The sequence below is a fragment of the Ranitomeya variabilis genome, chromosome 5 (assembly GCF_051348905.1).
Source record: "Ranitomeya variabilis isolate aRanVar5 chromosome 5, aRanVar5.hap1, whole genome shotgun sequence".
NCBI lineage: Eukaryota > Metazoa > Chordata > Amphibia > Anura > Dendrobatidae > Ranitomeya > Ranitomeya variabilis.
In genome coordinates, this window is record NC_135236.1 from 73,159,177 (window position 1) to 73,179,398 (window position 20,222).

The following is a 20,222-nucleotide window of genomic DNA, read 5'->3' on the forward strand; positions in this document are numbered from 1 at the left end:
CCTAAAGTTTTACAACTCCCAAAACGCCCTACCGAGGTTGTATTGGTATATAACATTTTTTTACTTTTTGTAACTTTTTTTTTTTTAAGGGTGTATGGATGAATTATGTATATCTAGAGCAGTACTTCAGTTATTCTTGTCCGGTAACTAAATTTGATGCTCTTTGCAGAACCATTAAAGGGACTCTGTCACCTCTTTTTTCGTCTATAAGCTGTGGCCACCGCCATTAGGGGCTTATCTACAGCATTCTGTAATGCTGTAGATAAGCCCCCCGCCCCCCCCTCCCCAATGTAACCTGAAAGATAAGAAAAACAAGTTAGATTATGCTCACCCAGGGGCGGTCCGGTGCGGTCTGGTCTGACGGGTGTCGCGGTTCGGGTCCGGCGCCTCCCATCTTCATGCGATGATGTCCTCTGTGGCTCCTGCACAGGCGTACTTCTCTGCAGTGCGCAGGCACCGGGAAAGGTCAGAGAGGCCCAACGCCTGCGCACTATAGTACTTTACGCTGCCCTCAACAGGGCAGATAAAGTACGCCTGCGCAGGAGCTGCGACAGGAAGCAAGGAAGAGGACGTCATTGCATGAAGATGGGAGGCTCCGGACCAAGACCGCGATGCCCATCGGACCGGACCGCACCAGGACCGCCCCTAGGTGAGCATAATCTAACTTGTTTTTCTTATCTTTTAGGTTACATCGGGGGCTCATCTACAGCATTACAGAATGCTGTAGATAAAACTCTAATGGCGGTGGCTGCAGCATATACCCGAAAAATGATTTGACAGATTCCCTTTAAAAGGGGTTGCCCACTACTTGGACAACAGTAAAGTAATTACACCTATATTTGCCACTGGTGTCATTCCAATGCTGTGCCACTGGCTCTCCTTGGGGTCGCATGACATTATGTCATGCAATCCCAGTGGCTGATCATCGCTGGCTTCACTCTTCCATCCTTCGGACAAATGAAGACATCTTGAGAAAGTGAGAGCTATGGCTGCTCTCTCACTTCCTCCTGATACCAATTGAAGCCAGAAGGGGTTGTCCGAGTAGTGGACAACCCGTTTAATAGAACACCTTGCTTACTTTTGTGGATAATTGATTAAAGGTGTATTCATATTAGCTGACAATCGGCCATCGAGACCATGTAAACATGTTGGCATAAAATCATTGCAAATCGTCATGTAAACAGGGTATTTGGTGCCAATAACTTTATGCCTCATTTGGTCATCCATTTTTCACGTACTTGTCTTTTCCTCAAGTTTCACAAGTAGAACATTTACCCATTATGGTCTACGGGGATGTTCAAATGTCCGTGTTTTGTTGCAGACCGTGTGTCCTCTAAAAAAGTCAGTTATGTCCGATTTTTTTTTATGGGCACCATGGATGAAAATCGCCCATATAAGCCTATGGGTCAGTGAAAATCACGAACCGCAAAGGAATAACATCAGTGTGCTGACGGTGATTAACAGTGTAATGGATAGAAGCGTCAATTTTATTTTTTTCACTGATGAAACTCTGATGGCAAAAACTGAAACACAGACCAAATACTGCTGGATAGGGTGTTAAAGTCCCCATTAAAAAATCGGAATGCTTATCAGATTTCACTCCTCCAGTGAAGCTGATCAAATTTGGATATTATTGCTTATTCGCCATGTTCACCTTCACCATTTGTGGCATCTAAGCTGAATGACTGACTTTGATCCGGTTGCTGGGTCAGTGCTGCGTTCAGGAAAAAAATTGTAATCAAAATCTTGGCCGGGCTGCCGTCATATGTCTGTTCTTTTGTTTGCTTAAAATGTATAATCAGCCTAATATGTTTCCTGTCTGTTCTCACTCCACGTCGCAAAGACTAAAATAAGAGAACATTATTTAATGCTGCTCTGTCACCAAACCTCTCAATACAAACTGCATACATTTTATTAAATAAAACCTAGACCCAATGAAGATGGTGTACTTACTTTGAAAACCAATGGTTTTTTTTTTTTTAAATGGCTTTATAATCTTTTCTAAAGTTTTCCTTCTTGATATTAAAATTAACATTGTATAATGTCAGCTCTACCTTAATACTTAAAGCTCATTTTTATATCCACATTCTACAGCCGTTTTGATTTTTTTTTTTCAAAATAAGTACTCCTGCCTCATTAGGTCTAAGATTTAGTTAATACTTTATAAAGTTTATATTGTGAATTCTGGTGACCGATTTGCTGTAAAGGTATGTGCACAGTTTGTTGTTTTTTTTTTTTGTTTGGAGCAGGTCCGCTTCAAAAATTGCCCCAAAAATCTCTTTAAAAGATAATTTGAAAAACTTTTCCTATATATGTTTATTATAAATATATATATATACCGTATTTTCCGGCATATAGGACGACTGGGCGTATAAGACGACCCCCCCAACTTTTCCAGTTAAAATATAAAATCTTCTTAAAAGTCGGGGGTCTTCTTATATGCCGTATGTCGTCTTATAGGGCCGGTGACTAGGGTTGAGCGAAACGGGTCGATCATTTTCAAAAGTCGCCGACTTTTGGCTAAGTCGGCGTCTCATGAAACCCGATCCGACCCCTGTGCTTGTCGGCCATGCGGTACGCGACTTTCGCGCCAAAGTCGCGTTTCAATGACGCGAAAAGCGCCATTTCTCAGCCAATGAAGGTGAACGCAGAGTGTGGGCAGCGTGATGACATAGATCCTGGTCCCCACCATCTTAGAGAAGGGCATTGCAGTGATTGGCTTGCTGTCTGCGGCGTCACAGGGGCTATAAAGGGGCGTTCCCGCCGACCGCCATCTTACTGCTGCTGATCTGAGCTTAGGGACAGGTTGCTGCCGCTTCATCAGAAGCAGGGAGAGCGTTAGGCAGGGTCCACTAACCACCAAACCGCTTGTGCTGCAGCGATTTCCACTGTCCAACACCACCTTCGGTGTGCAGGAACAGTGGAAGCTATTTTTTTTTTTTTTTCCCCTCAGCGCTGTAGCTCATTGGGCTGCCCTAGAAGGCTCCGTGATAGCTGTATTGCTGTGTGTACGCCACTGTGGAAACCAACTGCTTTTTTCAAAGCACATATCCTCTTGTTCCTTCCTTTCTGCACAGCTATCTTTTTTGTTTGTCCACACTTTTTATTTAATTTGTGCATCAGTCCACTCCTATTGCTGCCTGCCATACCTGGCTTACATTACTGCAGGGAGATAGTAATTGTAGGACAGTTTTTTTTTTTTTTTTGTTTTTTTTTTGTGGGAGATTAAGATTGGCATTTCTGCTACAGTGCCATCCCTGTGTGTGCCATCTCTCACTGAGTGGGCCATAGAAAGCCTATTTATTTTTTCCGTGATTTGTGTTCTAAAATCTACCTCAACACAGAAACACTACATCAATCAGTGGGAGAAAAATATTGGCCTCAGTCAGGGCTTGTGTGCCACTGCTGTGTGTGCGCTATCTCTCATTCAGTGGGCTATAGCAAGCCTATATTTTTTTTTTTTTTTTTTTTTTAATATTATTTGGTTTCAAAAGTCTCCCTGAAAAAAAAAAAAAACCTAAAAAAACAGTGGGAGAGTAATATTGCCCTTTCAGCTTGTGTGCCAGTCTTGACTCCTGGGTGTGCCACCTCTCTCCCTCTCATTCAGTGGGCCATAGAAAGCCTATTTATTTTTTTTTTTAAATATTATTGGGTTTCTAAAGTCTCCCTGAAAAAAACAAAAAATACATAAAAAAACAGTGGGAGAGTAATATTGCCCTTTCAGCTTGTGTGCCAGTCTTGACTCCTGGGTGTGCCACCTCTCTCCCTCTCATTCAGTGGGCCATAGAAAGCCTTTTTTTTTTTTGGTTTTTTTAATATTATTTGGTTTCTAAAGTCTCCCTGAAAAAAACAAAAAAAACATAAAAAACAGTGGGAGAGTAATATTGCCCTTTCAGCTTGTGCGCCAGTCTTGACTCCTGGGTGTGCCACCTCTCTCCCTTTCATTCAGTGGGCCATAGAAAGCCTATTTATTTTTTCCGTGATTTGTGTTCTAAATTCTACCTCAACACAAAAACACTACATCAATCAGTGGGAGAAAAATATTGGCCTCAGTCAGGGCTTGTGTGCCACTGCTGTGTGTGCTATCTCTCATTCAGTGGGCTATAGCAAGCCTATTTTTTTTTTTTTTTTTTTTTTTTTTAATATTATTTGGTTTCTAAAGTCTCCCTGAAAAAAAAAAAAAACCTAAAAAAACAGTGGGAGAGTAATATTGCCCTTTCAGCTTGTGTGCCAGTCTTGACTCCTGGGTGTGCCACCTCTCTCCCTCTCATTCAGTGGGCCATAGAAAGCCTATTTATTTTTTTTTTTAAATATTATTGGGTTTCTAAAGTCTCCCTGAAAAAACAAAAAATACATAAAAAAACAGTGGGAGAGTAATATTGCCCTTTCAGCTTGTGTGCCAGTCTTGACTCCTGGGTGTGCCACCTCTCTCCCTTTCATTCAGTGGGCCATAGAAAGCCTATTTTTTTTTTTTTTAATATTATTTGGTTTCTAATTCTCCCTGAAAAAAAAAAAAAAACCTAAAAAAACAGTGGGAGAGTAATATTGCCCTTTCAGCTTGTGTGCCAGTCTTGACTCCTGGGTGTGCCACCTCTCTCCCTCTCATTCAGTGGGCCATAGAAAGCCTATTTATTTTTTTTTTTAAATATTATTGGGTTTCTAAAGTCTCCCTGAAAAAACAAAAAATACATAAAAAAACAGTGGGAGAGTAATATTGCCCTTTCAGCTTGTGTGCCAGTCTTGACTCCTGGGTGTGCCACCTCTCTCCCTTTCATTCAGTGGGCCATAGAAAGCCTATTTTTTTTTTTTTTTTAATATTATTTGGTTTCTAATTCTCCCTGAAAAAAAAAAAAAAACCTAAAAAAACAGTGGGAGAGTAATATTGCCCTTTCAGCTTGTGTGCCAGTCTTGACTCCTGGGTGTGTCACCTCTCTCCCTCTCATTCAGTGGGCCATAGAAAGCCTATTTATTTTTTTTTTTAAATATTATTGGGTTTCTAAAGTCTCCCTGAAAAAACAAAAAATACATAAAAAAACAGTGGGAGAGTAATATTGCCCTTTCAGCTTGTGTGCCAGTCTTGACTCCTGGGTGTGTCACCTCTCTCCCTCTCATTCAGTGGGCCATAGAAAGCCTATTTATTTTTTTTTTTAAATATTATTGGGTTTCTAAAGTCTCCCTGAAAAAACAAAAAATACATAAAAAAACAGTGGGAGAGTAATATTGCCCTTTCAGCTTGTGTGCCAGTCTTGACTCCTGGGTGTGCCACCTCTCTCCCTCTCATTCAGTGGGCCATAGAAAGCCTTTTTTTTTTTTGGTTTTTTTAATATTATTTGGTTTCTAAAGTCTCCCTGAAAAAAACAAAAAAAACATAAAAAACAGTGGGAGAGTAATATTGCCCTTTCAGCTTGTGCGCCAGTCTTGACTCCTGGTTGTGCCACCTCTCTCTCTCTAATTGTGGGCCATAGAAAGCCTTTTTTTTTTTTTTTTTTAATATTATTTGGTTTCTAAAGTCTCCCTGAGAAAAAAAAATAAATAAATTAGGTGGGAGATTAATATTGACATTAGTGCTTGAGTGACAGTCCTGCGTGTGTGTCATCTCTGTGATTTTGTGCCACAGAAAACAGAGTGTGTAACATTGTGCCTGATTTTCCTTGTGGTCTCACCAACCTGTTAAGGGATATTGAAATCATACTGAAGTTATAGCTCACCGTGTAAGTTGTTTGATAGCAACAAATAAAGTTACTTTGGTTAAGATTTTAAAACAATGAGGAAGTCTGGTGCAAGAGGTCGTCGTGGGCGTTCATTGTCAGCTGGTAATGATGGTAGTGGTAGTGGAGCATCAGGTGGTCGTGGGGATAAAAATATTCCACCTAAGTCTGGAGCTGTGGAGCCAGTTTCGTCGTCAGGCTACACAAGGCCTCGAACGCTCTCTTTTCTGGGAGTAGGAAAACCGCTTTTAAAGGCGGAGCAGCAACAGCAAGTTTTGGCTTACATTGCAGACTCAGCCTCTAGCTCTTTTGCCTCCTCTTCCGAAACTGGTAAATGTAAAAGCAGCGCGTCGCTTGTGGATGTTCACGGTCAGGGACAAGTCGCTTCCTTGTCCTCCTCAGCAAAAACTACAACAAGAGAGAAGGATGCAGCAGGCGACACAACGGGTCACTCCATGGAGCTCTTTACACATACCGTCCCTGGCTTAGAAAGTGAAACATTTAACAGGCCATGCCCATTACAAGTATATTCTGACATGGAGTGCACTGATGCACAGCCACAGCCAGAGTACTATGCTGCTCCTTTGACTCAGACCACCACATTGCCCTCTCAGGGTACAGATCCACAATCAAACCCTGATGAGACTATGTTGCCCCGCCACGAACGCTATACCACCGACCGACACAGTGACACAGACGAAGTTGCACACGAGCTCGAAGAGGAGGTAATAGATGACCCAGTTATTGACCCCGATTGGCAGCCATTGGGGGAACAGGGTGCAGGCGGCAGTAGTTCAGAAGCGGAGGTGGAGGAGGGGCCGCAGCAGGCATCAACATCGCAACAGGTTCCATCTGCCGGGCCCGTATCTGGACCAAAACGCGTGTCAAAGCCAAAACCTGTTGGAGCACAGCGTTGCCATCCGGTTAAAGCTCAGTCTGCAATCCCTGAAAAGGGATCAGAGTCTAGGAAGAGTGCAGTCTGGCATTTTTTTAAACAACATCCAACTGATCAGCGCAAAGTCATCTGTCAAAAATGTTCAACTAGCTTAAGCAGAGGTCAGAATCTGAAAAGTCTAAATACTAGTTGCATGCATAGACACTTAACCACCATGCATTCTCAAGCCTGGACTAACTACCAAACGTCCCTCAAGGTTGTAGCACCCTCGGCCAATGAAGCTAGTCAGCAACGCAACATCCCTTCCGTCACTGTAAGGCCACCATTTTCCGCACCACCGGCAGTATCTGTGCAGGTTTCTTTGCCAGCCAAAAGCAGTCAGGGTCAGGGAATCACCAGTTTTGTAGGAGGAAATATTGCATGTAGGGCACCGGCGGAAACAATACCGTCTCCAACCGTCTCTCAGTCTGCCATGTCCACCGGCACACCCGAAAGTTCCACGATCTACAGCTCTCCAGTCCAGCTCACCCTACATGAGACTCTGGTTAGAAAAAGGAAGTACTTATCCTCGCATCCGCGTACACAGGGTTTTAACGCCCACATAGCTAGACTAATCTCGTTAGAGATGATGCCCTACCGGTTAGTTGAAAGCGAAGCTTTCAAAGCCCTGATGGAGTACGCTGAACCACGATACGAGCTACCCAGTCGACACTTTTTTTCCAGAAAAGCCATCCCAGCCCTGCACCAGCATGTTAAACAGCGCATCGTCCATGCACTCAGGCAATCTGTGAGTACAAAGGTGCACCTGACTACAGATGCATGGACCAGTAGGCATGGCCAGGGACGTTATGTGTCCATCACGGCACACTGGGTGAATGTGGTGGATGCAGGGTCCACAGGCGACATCAATTTAGGGACAGTTGTGCCTAGCCCACGGTCTAGGAAACAGTTGGCTGTAGGCGTTCGCACCCCCTCCTCCTCCTCCTCGTCCTCCTGCAGAAGCTACAGCTCTTCCACAGAACGCAGTCGGCCAACCACTCCATCGGCAGATGACACTGTTGCACACCAGTTGTCCCATTATGGGCCAGCTACTGCCAAGCGTCAGCAGGCTGTATTGGCTATGAAGTGTTTGGGCGACAACAGACACACCGCGGAAGTTCTGTCCGAGTTCTTGCAACAAGAAACGCAGTCGTGGCTGGGCACAGTAGATCTTGAGGCAGGCAAGGTAGTGAGTGATAACGGAAGGAATTTCATGGCTGCCATCTCCCTTTCCCAACTGAAACACATTCCTTGCCTGGCTCACACCTTAAACCTGGTGGTGCAGTGCTTATTGAAAACTTATCCTGGGTTCTCCGACCTGCTCCTCAAAGTGCGTGCACTTTGCTCACATATCCGACGTTCGCCTGTACACGCCAGCCGTATGCAGACCTATCAGCGGTCTTTGAACCTTCCCCAGCATCGCCTAATCATAGACGTTGCAACAAGGTGGAACTCAACACTGCACATGCTTCAGAGACTGTGCGAACAGAGGCGTGCTGTTATTTATTTGTGGGAGGATACACGGGCAGGCAGTAGGATGGCAGACATGGAGTTGTCAGGTGTGCAGTGGTCGAAGATACAAGACATGTGTCAAGTCCTTCAGTGTTTTGAGGAATGCACACGGCTGGTTAGTGCAGACAACGCCGTAATAAGCATGAGCATCCCCCTAATGCGTCTGCTGATGCAAAGTTTGACGCACATAAAGGAGCAGGCGTCTGCACCAGAGGAAGAGGGAAGCCTTGATGACAGTCAGCCATTGTCTGGTCAGGGCAGTGTACAGGACGAGGTAGCGGGCGAAGAGGAGGTGGAGGACGAGGAGGATGATGGGGATGAGTATATTTTTAATGCGGAAACTTTCACGGGGGCACAGGAAATTGGTTGCTTGTCACGGCCGGGTTCTGGTTTTTTGAGGGACACAAGTGACGTAGATTTGCCTGCAACTGCCCCTCAACCAATCACAACCGGAGATTTGACAAGTGGAACTTTGGCCCACATGGCGGATTATGCCTTACGTATCCTACAAAGGGACACACGCATTACGAAAATGATGAACGATGACGATTACTGGTTGGCCTGCCTCCTTGATCCACGCTATAAAGGCAAATTGCAAAATATTATGCCACATGAGAACTTGGAACTAATATTAGCAACCAAACAATCAACTCTTGTTGACCGTTTGCTTCAGGCATTCCCAGCACACAGCGCACGTGATCGTTCTCACACGAGCTCCAGGGGGCAGCAGACTAGGAGTGTTAGGGGTGCACACATCAGAAGTGGCGTTGGACAGAGGGGTTTTCTGACCAGGTTGTGGAGTGATTTTGCTATGACCGCAGACAGGACAGGTACTGCTGCATCAATTGAAAGTGACAGGAGACAACATTTGTCCAGTATGGTTACTAACTATTTTTCATCCCTTATCGATGTTCTCCCTCAACCGTCATTCCCATTTGATTACTGGGCCTCCAAATTAGACACCTGGCCAGAATTGGCAGAATATGCATTGCAGGAGCTTGCTTGCCCGGCAGCAAGTGTCCTATCAGAAAGAGTATTCAGTGCTGCAGGGTCAATATTAACCGAAAAAAGGACTCGTCTGGCTACCCAAAATGTTGACGATCTAACATTCATTAAAATGAACCACAACTGGATTTCAAAATCTTTTGCCCCACCTTGCCCGGCCGACACCTAGCTTTCCTATGAAAAGCTCTTGCCTGTGAATTACTTTTCTAATGTCTAATTTGCTGCTGCAGATTGTACAGCATACGACATGTTTACACCTCCCTAAATGGCCAAACTCCCCACACGGGGCCGTGGTATCGCGACTTGGCGCAAGCACCCGTGAGACTGCTGTTTGTCTGAAGAGGTGGGTGTGCTCGCTTTTGGTTGACGGCATTGCTACTGGGTCCCTCATAGTACAATGTAGTGTCTCTGGCGGTGGTGGTGCGCACCCAACGTCAGACACACCGTTGTAACATGAGTGGCCCTGGGGCGGTCCCGCCGGCCTCAAGAGAGTTCCCCCCTACCCCAGCTCAAACTGGGCTCTACTACGTGCAAAATTATGTCGCACAGCTCCACCAATCTTTAGTCTATTCGCTGACATCATTCAATGTCTGGCACTGACAATACAAATTTGTAGACATCTATGATGCAACTTAAAGTAGTCTGTGTCTGTGTCCTATATTGGCACCATTAAATAGTTACTGCCAAATTACTATGTCAGAAACACAGCAGATGAGCCCACCCCTGTACCTAAGTATGCCATCTTTTTTTTTGTTTTGGTTGTTTTGCGAGACATTAACATCTATTTATATTTTGGGAGTACTGGGACAGACACTCCTTGCACTACTCCTCCACTCAGCACCAAGCTGCCTGCCCGTGTATCCATGTAACCGCTGTAAAACTGCCATGAGCCTATTGTTTGTTATTTTAGGCCTTTGATAGCCTGTCTGCGGTCCCTACTCCTCCACTGACCACCAAGCTGCCTGCCCGTGTATCCATGTAACCGCTGTAAAACTGCCATGAGCCTATTGTTTGTTATTTTAGGCCTTTGAAGCCTTTCTGCGCTCCCTCCTTCCACTAGTCCTCCACTGACCAGACCACTGCTGCCCGTGTACCCCTGGAACCAATTTTAAAGTGCCTACAGCCAGCCCATTTTATTGTGTTAGGCCTTCGAAGCCTGTCTGCGGTCCCTCCTTCCACTAGGCCTCCACTGACCAGACCACTGCTGCCCGTGTACCCCTGGAACCAATTTTAAAGTGCCTACAGCCAGCCCATTTTATTGTGTTAGGCCTTCGAAGCCTGTCTGCGGTCCATACTTCCACTAGTCCTCCACTGACCAGACCACTGCTGCCCGTGTACCCCTGGAACCAATTTTAAAGTGCCTACAGCCAGCCCATTTTATTGTGTTAGGCCTTCGAAGCCTGTCTGCGGTCCATACTTCCACTAGGCCTCCACTGACCAGACCACTGCTGCCCGTGTACCCCTGGAACCAATTTTAAAGTGCCTACAGCCAGCCCATTTTATTGTGTTAGGCCTTCGAAGCCTGTCTGCGGTCCATACTTTAAATACTCCTCCACTCAGCACCAAGCTGCCTGCCCGTGTATCCATGTAACCGCTGTGAAACTGCCATGAGCCTATTGTTTTTTTATGTTAGGCCTTTGATAGCCTGTCTGCGGTCCCTACTTTAAATACTCCTCCACTCACCACCACCAAGCTGCCTGCCCGTGTATCCATGTAACCGCTGTAAAACTGCCATGAGCCTATTGTTTGTTATGTTAGGCCTTTGAAGCCTTTCTGCGCTCCCTCCTTCCACTAGTCCTCCACTGACCAGACCACTGCTGCCCGTGTACCCCTGGAACCAATTTTAAAGTGCCTACAGCCAGCCCATTTTATTGTGTTAGGCCTTCGAAGCCTGTCTGCGGTCCATACTTCCACTAGTCCTCCACTGACCAGACCACTGCTGCCCGTGTACCCCTGGAACCAATTTTAAAGTGCCTACAGCCAGCCCATTTTATTGTGTTAGGCCTTCGAAGCCTGTCTGCGGTCCATACTTCCACTAGGCCTCCACTGACCAGACCACTGCTGCCCGTGTACCCCTGGAACCAATTTTAAAGTGCCTACAGCCAGCCCATTTTATTGTGTTAGGCCTTCGAAGCCTGTCTGCGGTCCATACTTTAAATACTCCTCCACTCAGCACCAAGCTGCCTGCCCGTGTATCCATGTAACCGCTGTGAAACTGCCATGAGCCTATTGTTTTTTTATGTTAGGCCTTTGATAGCCTGTCTGCGGTCCCTACTTTAAATACTCCTCCACTCACCACCACCAAGCTGCCTGCCCGTGTATCCATGTAACCGCTGTAAAACTGCCATGAGCCTATTGTTTGTTATGTTAGGCCTTTGAAGCCTTTCTGCGCTCCCTCCTTCCACTAGTCCTCCACTGACCAGACCACTGCTGCCCGTGTACCCCTGGAACCAATTTTAAAGTGCCTACAGCCAGCCCATTTTATTGTGTTAGGCCTTCGAAGCCTGTCTGCGGTCCATACTTCCACTAGTCCTCCACTGACCAGACCACTGCTGCCCGTGTACCCCTGGAACCAATTTTAAAGTGCCTACAGTCAGCCCATTTTATTGTGTTAGGCCTTCGAAGCCTGTCTGCGGTCCATACTTCCACTAGGCCTCCACTGACCAGACCACTGCTGCCCGTGTACCCCTGGAACCAATTTTAAAGTGCCTACAGCCAGCCCATTTTATTGTGTTAGGCCTTCGAAGCCTGTCTGCGGTCCATACTTCCACTAGTCCTCCACTGACCAGACCACTGCTGCCCGTGTACCCCTGGAACCAATTTTAAAGTGCCTACAGCCAGCCCATTTTATTGTGTTAGGCCTTCGAAGCCTGTCTGCGGTCCATACTTCCACTAGGCCTCCACTGACCAGACCACTGCTGCCCGTGTACCCCTGGAACCAATTTTAAAGTGCCTACAGCCAGCCCATTTTATTGTGTTAGGCCTTCGAAGCCTGTCTGCGGTCCATACTTCCACTAGGCCTCCACTGACCAGACCACTGCTGCCCGTGTACCCCTGGAACCAATTTTAAAGTGCCTACAGCCAGCCCATTTTATTGTGTTAGGCCTTCGAAGCCTGTCTGCGGTCCATACTTTAAATACTCCTCCACTCACCACCAAGCTGCCTGCCCGTGTATCCATGTAACCGCTGTAAAACTGCCATGAGCCTATTGTTTGTTATGTTAGGCCTTTGATAGCCTGTCTGCGGTCCTTACTTTAAATACTCCTCCACTCACCACCTAGCTGCCTGTGTATCCATGTAACCGATGTAAAACTGCCATGACTGCCTACTGTTTGTTATTTTAGGCCTTTGATAGCCTGTCTGCGGCCCCTACTTGCAATACTCCTCCACTGACCACAATGCTGCCTGGAGTGCCTGCCTGTGTATCCATGTAACCGATGTAAAACTGCCATGACTGCCTACTGTTTGTTATTTTAGGCCTTTGATAGCCTGTCTGCGGCCCCTACTTGCAATACTCCTCCACTGAGCACAATGCTGCCTGGAGTGCCTGCCTGTGTATCCATGTAACCGATGTAAAACTGCCATGACTGCCTACTGTTTGTTATTTTAGGCCTTTGATAGCCTGTCTGCAGCCCCTACTTGCAATACTCCTCCACTGACCACACCAATGCTGCCCGTGTACCCCTGGAACCTATTTAAAAGTTCATAGAGCCTAGTTATATATTTTATTTACTATTAATAAGGCCATGATGGACTACGCTGTACCACGCTACAAGCTAACCAGTCGACACTTCTTTTGCGAGAAAAGCCATCCCAACCCTCCACCAGCATGTAGAAGACCGCATTGTCCATGCACTCTGGCAATCTGTGAGTACAAAGGTGCACCTGACAACAGACGCATGGACCTGTAGGCATGGCCACGGAAGATTACGTGTCCATTACGGCGCAATGGGTTAATGTGGTGGATGCATGGTCCACAGGGGACAGCCTACTAAGTCTGTCTGCAGTCCCTAATTCAAATTGTCCTCCACTGTCTAAATCGGAACTTCCACCTTCTGGCTTTCGGCCTATAGTATCAGAAATTAAACTGCATTTGGCCTTCAACTTTGGTTAGGGCCTACTAACGGCTTCTGCCCCTCCCTGGTGTTGCCCTCAACTAAATAAAGCTGAGCTTCAACCTTCCGGCTCTCATTATGTGGTTTTAAAAAAAAAAATGGTGGTTAGGGCCTACTAACGGCTTCTGCCCCTCCCTGGTGTTGTCCTCAACTAAATAAAGCTGAGCTTCAACCTTCCGGCTCTCATTAAGTGGTTTTAAAAAAAAAAAAAATGGTGGTTAGGGCCTACTAACGGCTTCTGCCCCTCCCTGGTGTTGTCCTCAACTAAATAAAGCTGAGCTTCAACCTTCCGGCTCTCATTATGTGGTTTTAAAAAAAAAAATGGTGGTTAGGGCCTACTAACGGCTTCTGCCCCTCCCTGGTGTTGTCCTCAACTAAATAAAGCTGAGCTTCAACCTTCCGGCTCTCATTAAGTGGTTTTTAAAAAAAAATGGTGGTTAGGGCCTACTAACGGCTTCTGCCCCTCCCTGGTGTTGTCCTCAACTAAATAAAGCTGAGCTTCAACCTTCCGGCTCTCATTAAGTGGTTTTAAAAAAAAAAAAAATGGTGGTTAGGGCCTACTAACGGCTTCTGCCCCTCCCTGGTGTTGTCCTCAACTAAATAAAGCTGAGCTTCAACCTTCCGGCTCTCATTATGTGGTTTAAAAAAAAAAAATGGTGGTTAGGGCCTACTAACGGCTTCTGCCCCTCCCTGGTGTTGTCCTCAACTAAATAAAGCTGAGCTTCAACCTTCCGGCTCTCATTAAGTGGTTTTAAAAAAAAAATGGTGGTTAGGGCCTACTAACGGCTTCTGCCCCTCCCTGGTGTTGTCCTCAACTAAATAAAGCTGAGCTTCAACCTTCCGGCTCTCATTAAGTGGTTTTAAAAAAAAAAAAAATGGTGGTTAGGGCCTACTAACGGCTTCTGCCCCTCCCTGGTGTTGTCCTCAACTAAATAAAGCTGAGCTTCAACCTTCCGGCTCTCATTAAGTGGTTTTAAAAAAAAAAATGGTGGTTAGGGCCTACTAACGGCTTCTGCCCCTCCCTGGTGTTGTCCTCAACTAAATAAAGCTGAGCTTCAACCTTCCGGCTCTCATTAAGTGGTTTTAAAAAAAAAAAAAATGGTGGTTAGGGCCTACTAACGGCTTCTGCCCCTCCCTGGTGTTGCCCTCAACTAAATAAAGCTGAGCTTCAACCTTCTGCTCCAAATTACCATTTTAAAAAATGCAATAGGCTTTTCCGGCCTACTAAAGGTGTCTGCCCCTCCCTGGTGTTGTCCTCAACTGAACAAAGCTGAGCTTCCACATTCTGGCTTTCGCCCTATACTATCAGATATTAAACTGCATTTGGCCTACTAGTGTGGTTAGGCCCTTGAAACAGTGTCTGCTGCTCTTGGGTTTGCTACTCCACTGAACAAAGCAATGCCGCCTGTTTAGTCCTGTTACCAATTTTGAACTGCATGTAGCCTACTTTATTCTTTGGCCCTATATCTGTTTCCTCCTCATCCTGCCCATTGCCCAGCCACTGCTAAATGAGTCTGCTGGTACATTGACCTAGACCACTACATTCCCCTTGTACTCTACACAGCCAGAATCTGTCCCTGCTGAAAGTAAGGTTCCCCTTCCCGCATGTTATACCACCTTACACAGGGACAAAGAGGAAGGTGCAGATGAAAGTGCAGGTTCCTTCATCAGGTGGGGGGGCATACTCGTTGGCGACGTCACTGGCACAGGGCCCCTCAGAGTACGCAAAAGTGTCGCTGCTGGTGGGAGGCGCCCCCGCCATGCAAACACACCGCCGTACTTTGAGGGGCCCTGTGCCAGTGGCAATGCGAACGAGTGGGCCCCCCCTGCTTGCTCAGGATCACAGCACTTGCAACTTTTAAATACTTACCTTTCCCTGCAACACCGCCGTGACGTAGTCCGCATTTCCTGGGCCCACGAAAAACTTGAGCCAGCCCTACTCCCCCCACAACTTTCCCCCAATTCCCTATGCCCAACTATTATTATACAGTTAATTAAGATTGGCAAGCTTCAGAAACAAGAATGGATGTTTTTGGCATTAAAATGGGCACTGTAGGTGTTTTCCTGGCCTCCACTCACTGCCGACTATGCTTCCCCATTGACTTGCATTGGGTTTCGTGTTTCGGTCGATCCCCGACTTTTAGCGATAATCGGCCGACTGCACTCGACTCGACTCTGGACAAAATCGGGTTTCCCAAAACCCTACTCGATCTTAAAAAAATGAAAGTCGCTCAACCCTACCGGTGACTAATGTGCCTTTTGGGGGGGAGTGGTCCTGATGACTAAGAGGGGGCATCTCACAGGAAAGTGTGAGTGGAGTATCCCCCATTACCTCATTGTAGCTGCAGTGTGGGGTGCTGGGGAGCGGCGGCGGCCACCGCCCCACAGCATAGCACCCATGCGGCACAAAGAGGAGCAGCAGCTGCCGCCTCTCCCCAGCACAGAGACCCCATGCTGAAGCTACAATGAGGTAATGGGGGATACTCCACTCACACTTTCCTGTGAGACGCCCCTTCTTCGTCATCGGGACCACTCCCCCCCACCCACCATATACACATTGGTGTCTGCACTCGGCGTACAAGACGGCACCCGGCATATAAGACGACCCCCGACTTTTAAGAAGATTTTCAGGGGTTAAAAAGCAGTCTTATACGCCAGAAAATACAGTGTATATATATATATATATATATATATATATATATATATATATATATATATATATATATATATATATATATATATACATACACTCTCACTGGCCACGTTATTAGGTACACCTGTCCAACTTCTTGTTAACACTTAATTTCTAATCAGCCAATCACATGGCGGCAACTCAGTGCATTTAGGCATGTAGACATGGTCAAGACAATCTCCTGCAGTTCAAACCGAGCATCAGTATGGGGAAGAAAGGTGATTTGAGTGCCTTTGAACGTGGCATGGTTGTTGGTGCCAGAAGGGCTGGTCTGAGTATTTCAGAAACTGCTGATCTACTGGGATTTTCATGCACAACCATATCTAGGGTTTACAGAGAATGGTCCGAAAAAGAAAAAAAATCCAGTGAGTGGCAGTTCTGTGGGCGGAAATGCCTTGTTGATGCCAGAGGTCAGAGGAGAATGGGCAGACTGGTTCGAGCTGATAGAAAGGCAACAGTGACTCAAATCGCCACCCGTTACAACCAAGGTAGGCCTAAGAGCATCCCTGAACGCACAGTGCATCGAACTTTGAGGCAGATGGGCTACAGCAGCAGAAGACCACACCGGGTACCACTCCTTTCAGCTAAGAACAGGAAACTGAGGCTACAATTTGTACAAGCTCATCGAAATTGGACAGTAGAAGATTGGAAAAACGTTGCTTGGTCTGATGAGTCTCGATTTCTGCTGCGACATTCGGATGGTAGGGTCAGAATTTGGCGTAAACAACATGAAAGCATGGATCCATCCTGCCTTGTATGGAGCATCTTTGGGATGTGCAGCCGACAAATCTGCGGCAACTGTGTGATGCCATCATGTCAATATGGACCAAAATCTCTGAGGAATGCTTCCAGCACCTTGTTGAATCTATGCCACGAAGAATTGAGGCAGTTCTGAAGGCAAAAGGGGGTCCAACCCGTTACTAGCATGGTGTACCTAATAAAGTGGCCGGTGAGTGTGTGTATATATATATATATATATATATATATATATATATATATATATATATATATATATATATATATATATATATATATATATATATATATATATATTGTGATTCTTATATGCTTAGCCTTTTATTTTTTGTTCTTTTTTCCACTTCATGTCTTGAAAAATGCCTGGTGGAAAAAAATATCTGTCACTTCTTTGGAATGGCTGCAGACGGAATCTGCTTCACATTAGGCAGTGTCCAATCAAAAGGCTGCAAAAAGTGCTTTAGGAAAAAAAACATCCAAAACTTTTCGTGACTACTTCAGGAAACCAAAAACTCCCCAAAGAAGGAGTGTTTCCTAACAGTTTCCACTTGAAAACACACTGTGTGCACATATCATATTGTACAAAATGTAGGATATGTAGTAAGGAAATAAAGGTCCACTGTCACGGGATCGTTAAAGAAGCACTCCTCCTCTTCCTCCCATCAAAGTTTTTATTCTCTTAATATTGCAGTCATCATATTATATAGCACTCTATACTTACACTTGCTCATTTCGCCTTTCTACCCAGTTGATTCTTCTCTTTTCTCTACTCTATGTAGAAACAGGAAGTCTCTTATCCCTGCATAAGTCATCCCCCTCTTAATTAAACTCTTGACCGAGTTTATCTACTCCTCTCTCCTGCCAGGGACTTTGCAGTGATGTAGAATTGTAGTTCTAATGCTGACTCATGCGGTGAAACGACTTCCTGTTTCTATGCAGAGCTCAGAAGGATTCAGCTAGTCCGTTTTTAATCACGAGATGTCATAGACCTAGTGGAAAGAGAAGAATTAACTAGGTAAAAAAGCAAAATGAGCAATTGTAAGTACACAGTGCTATATAATATAACTGCAATATATTAAGAGGATAAAAATTTTCATGCGAGTGCTTCTTTAATAAAAGATAATTTTAATGAAAATTGTTTTTTTCTTTTTTGTTTATTAGATAAGGATTGGTGAATGGCTCGACTGTAACTTATGTGTTGTTTTTTTTCAGAAACAGTTTGAGGCTCATCTGCTCTTGACACTGGAGGCCTCATGGATTCCGGTGGCCTGCACTAGCCGAGTGGGGATGTTCTCTGGAAGGTCGTTGCTTCTCTGGGGTGTCCTACTCGGCGCTGCTCTTTCAGCTGCCCGGCCCCCTTCCACCTTGCCACATCAAGGTAGGTTTTTGTTGGCATTTATGTCTTTTTGGTGTCATTTTTAAGGGCTAGTTTGTAGCATGTAAACAAAGTACACAATTGTTTTATTTTTTAGATAGGCGTATTCCAACTTTTAGTCTGTTGGGTAGAGTTTAAGGATGCCCATTCACATAAAATGGAAGGCAGTTAAACCTGGTAATTTCGGTTGGTAACCAGCCGAGTATTTAATAAGTTCGGCAGTGTAACGATTCATCCCCAACTGTAGATGCCTTGAAGAATAAGTCGGACACATTCGATTTCAGCCTGTCCTTTATTCCTGTGGAATATAAGATAACTGAGCCAAGTTTTCATGCCTATGTGATGGTTGGGAGGAATGGCTGTCAAACATATGTTAGTTGAGACCCTCTCCACTTAACTGAATATTGACATGTGGATGTGTTTTTAATGGTCAGAGGGGAGTAAACTACAACTAAACATTTGAGTGGGTGCAAATCGATTCAAATGACTCAGTCCATCAGACATGTTGGCAATCTCTTGATGGGAACCCTGAGAACTGCCCCTACCTCACAGCATCCGCAACTCTTAGCTTAGCCAGTCTTGCGTGATGTCACATCGCAATGATGATGTCATGCCAGGCCTGCCAAAAAATAAGATGTGGTTATCAGGGCACTCATCCAGCAGCCACAGATTACTGATGTGGCCAATGAACCGGTTACATTTTCACCATCTCTACTAGGCACCTCTGGCAGCAACTTATGGAGATCTAGGGATAGGGTAATAATAATAATAATAATAATAATAATAATAATAATAATTTTATTTATATAGCGCCAACATATTCCGCAGCGCTTTACAACTTATAGAGGGGACTTGTACAGACAATAGACATTACAGCATAACAGAAATCACAGTTCAAAATAGATACCAGGAGGAGTGAGGGCCCTGCTCACAAGCTTACAAACTATGAGAAAAAGGGGAGACACGAGAGGTGGATGGTAACAGTTGCTTTAGTTATTTGGACCAGCCATAGTGTAAGGCTCGGGTGTTCATGTAAAGCTGCATGAACCAGTTAACTGCCTAAGTATGTAGCATTGTATAGAAGAGAAAACTGAGTCATAGCTAAATTTTAGAAAATACAACAATACTTTATTATGACAAAATAGAACACAAGACAAACAAGTATAAAAGGGAGCACTTGTAAAACAGTCAAATGGACTCAGGTTGGCCACAGGGTCAGTGATAAAAATCCCAAGATATTAGGTACCGGCTACAGAGCTGTACGTCATCGAAATGACCTTCTTCAGGGGGTGTGAAGAAGGTCATTTCGTACTGAAACGTGCGTTGGGGAACTGGTCCCGGCTCCATTGCTCCACATCATGACGGGTAATGTAATTTGATCTAGATCTTTCACACTCCGTTGTTTTGTGCCACCAATATTTACTAAGCTCACTAGAAATATGAAGGCAGTATAGGCGCTTTGATCCATATAGGGGTAGCATTATGCACCTACAGGAATAAATATCGTTTTATTTTTTCTTTTCAAAGTACCTAGCAGTATCTGCTTCTGTGATTACTATTCATATGGTGACACACTAAACTTCTATACACCCATGATGTACAGCTCTGTAGCCGGTACCTAATATCTTGGGATTTTTATCACTGACCCTGTGGCCAACCTGAGTCCATTTGACTGTTTTACAAGTGCTCCCTTTTATACTTGTTTGTCTTGTGTTCTATTTTGTCATAATAAAGTATTGTTGTATTTTCTAAAATTTAGCTATGACTCAGTTTTCTCTTCTATACATTGCCCATATTGAGTCGCTAATTCACAATATGCAATTTAGCATATAGATGTAGATTTGCACATCGTATTATACATTTATAATAATGATTTGGAGAGGTCATATATTATTCTAAGTATGTAGCAGTACAGACACAGAGGGCTATTAACTGCATAAAGTGTATGAGAACATGATGCGAGGAACCTGATTATGTTTTCTTTTTTTTTTTTTTTTGAATGGGCCACACAGGGATAGTTAGGTTAATGCTTTGAGGCAGTAGGCCAGTCTGAACAAATGAGTTTTTAGGGCACGCTTAAAACTGTGGGGATTGGGGATTAATCGTATTAACCTAGGTAGTGCAT

At 45.0% G+C, this 20,222-nt stretch overlaps 1 protein-coding gene across 6 annotated transcripts in view; it reads left to right on the top strand.

Moving 5' to 3' along the window:
• FGFR1 (fibroblast growth factor receptor 1) overlaps nt 1-20,222 on the top strand; it is a 115,158-nt gene that overhangs the window by 20,904 nt on the left and 74,032 nt on the right. For all 6 annotated transcript variants that reach the window (XM_077262242.1, XM_077262241.1, XM_077262237.1 and 3 more), the window contains exon 2: nt 17,935-18,100. In XM_077262242.1, coding sequence (XP_077118357.1) covers nt 18,010-18,100 — 91 coding nt within the window. In that variant the 5' untranslated portion in view covers nt 17,935-18,009. The remainder of the gene's footprint in view (nt 1-17,934; nt 18,101-20,222) is intronic.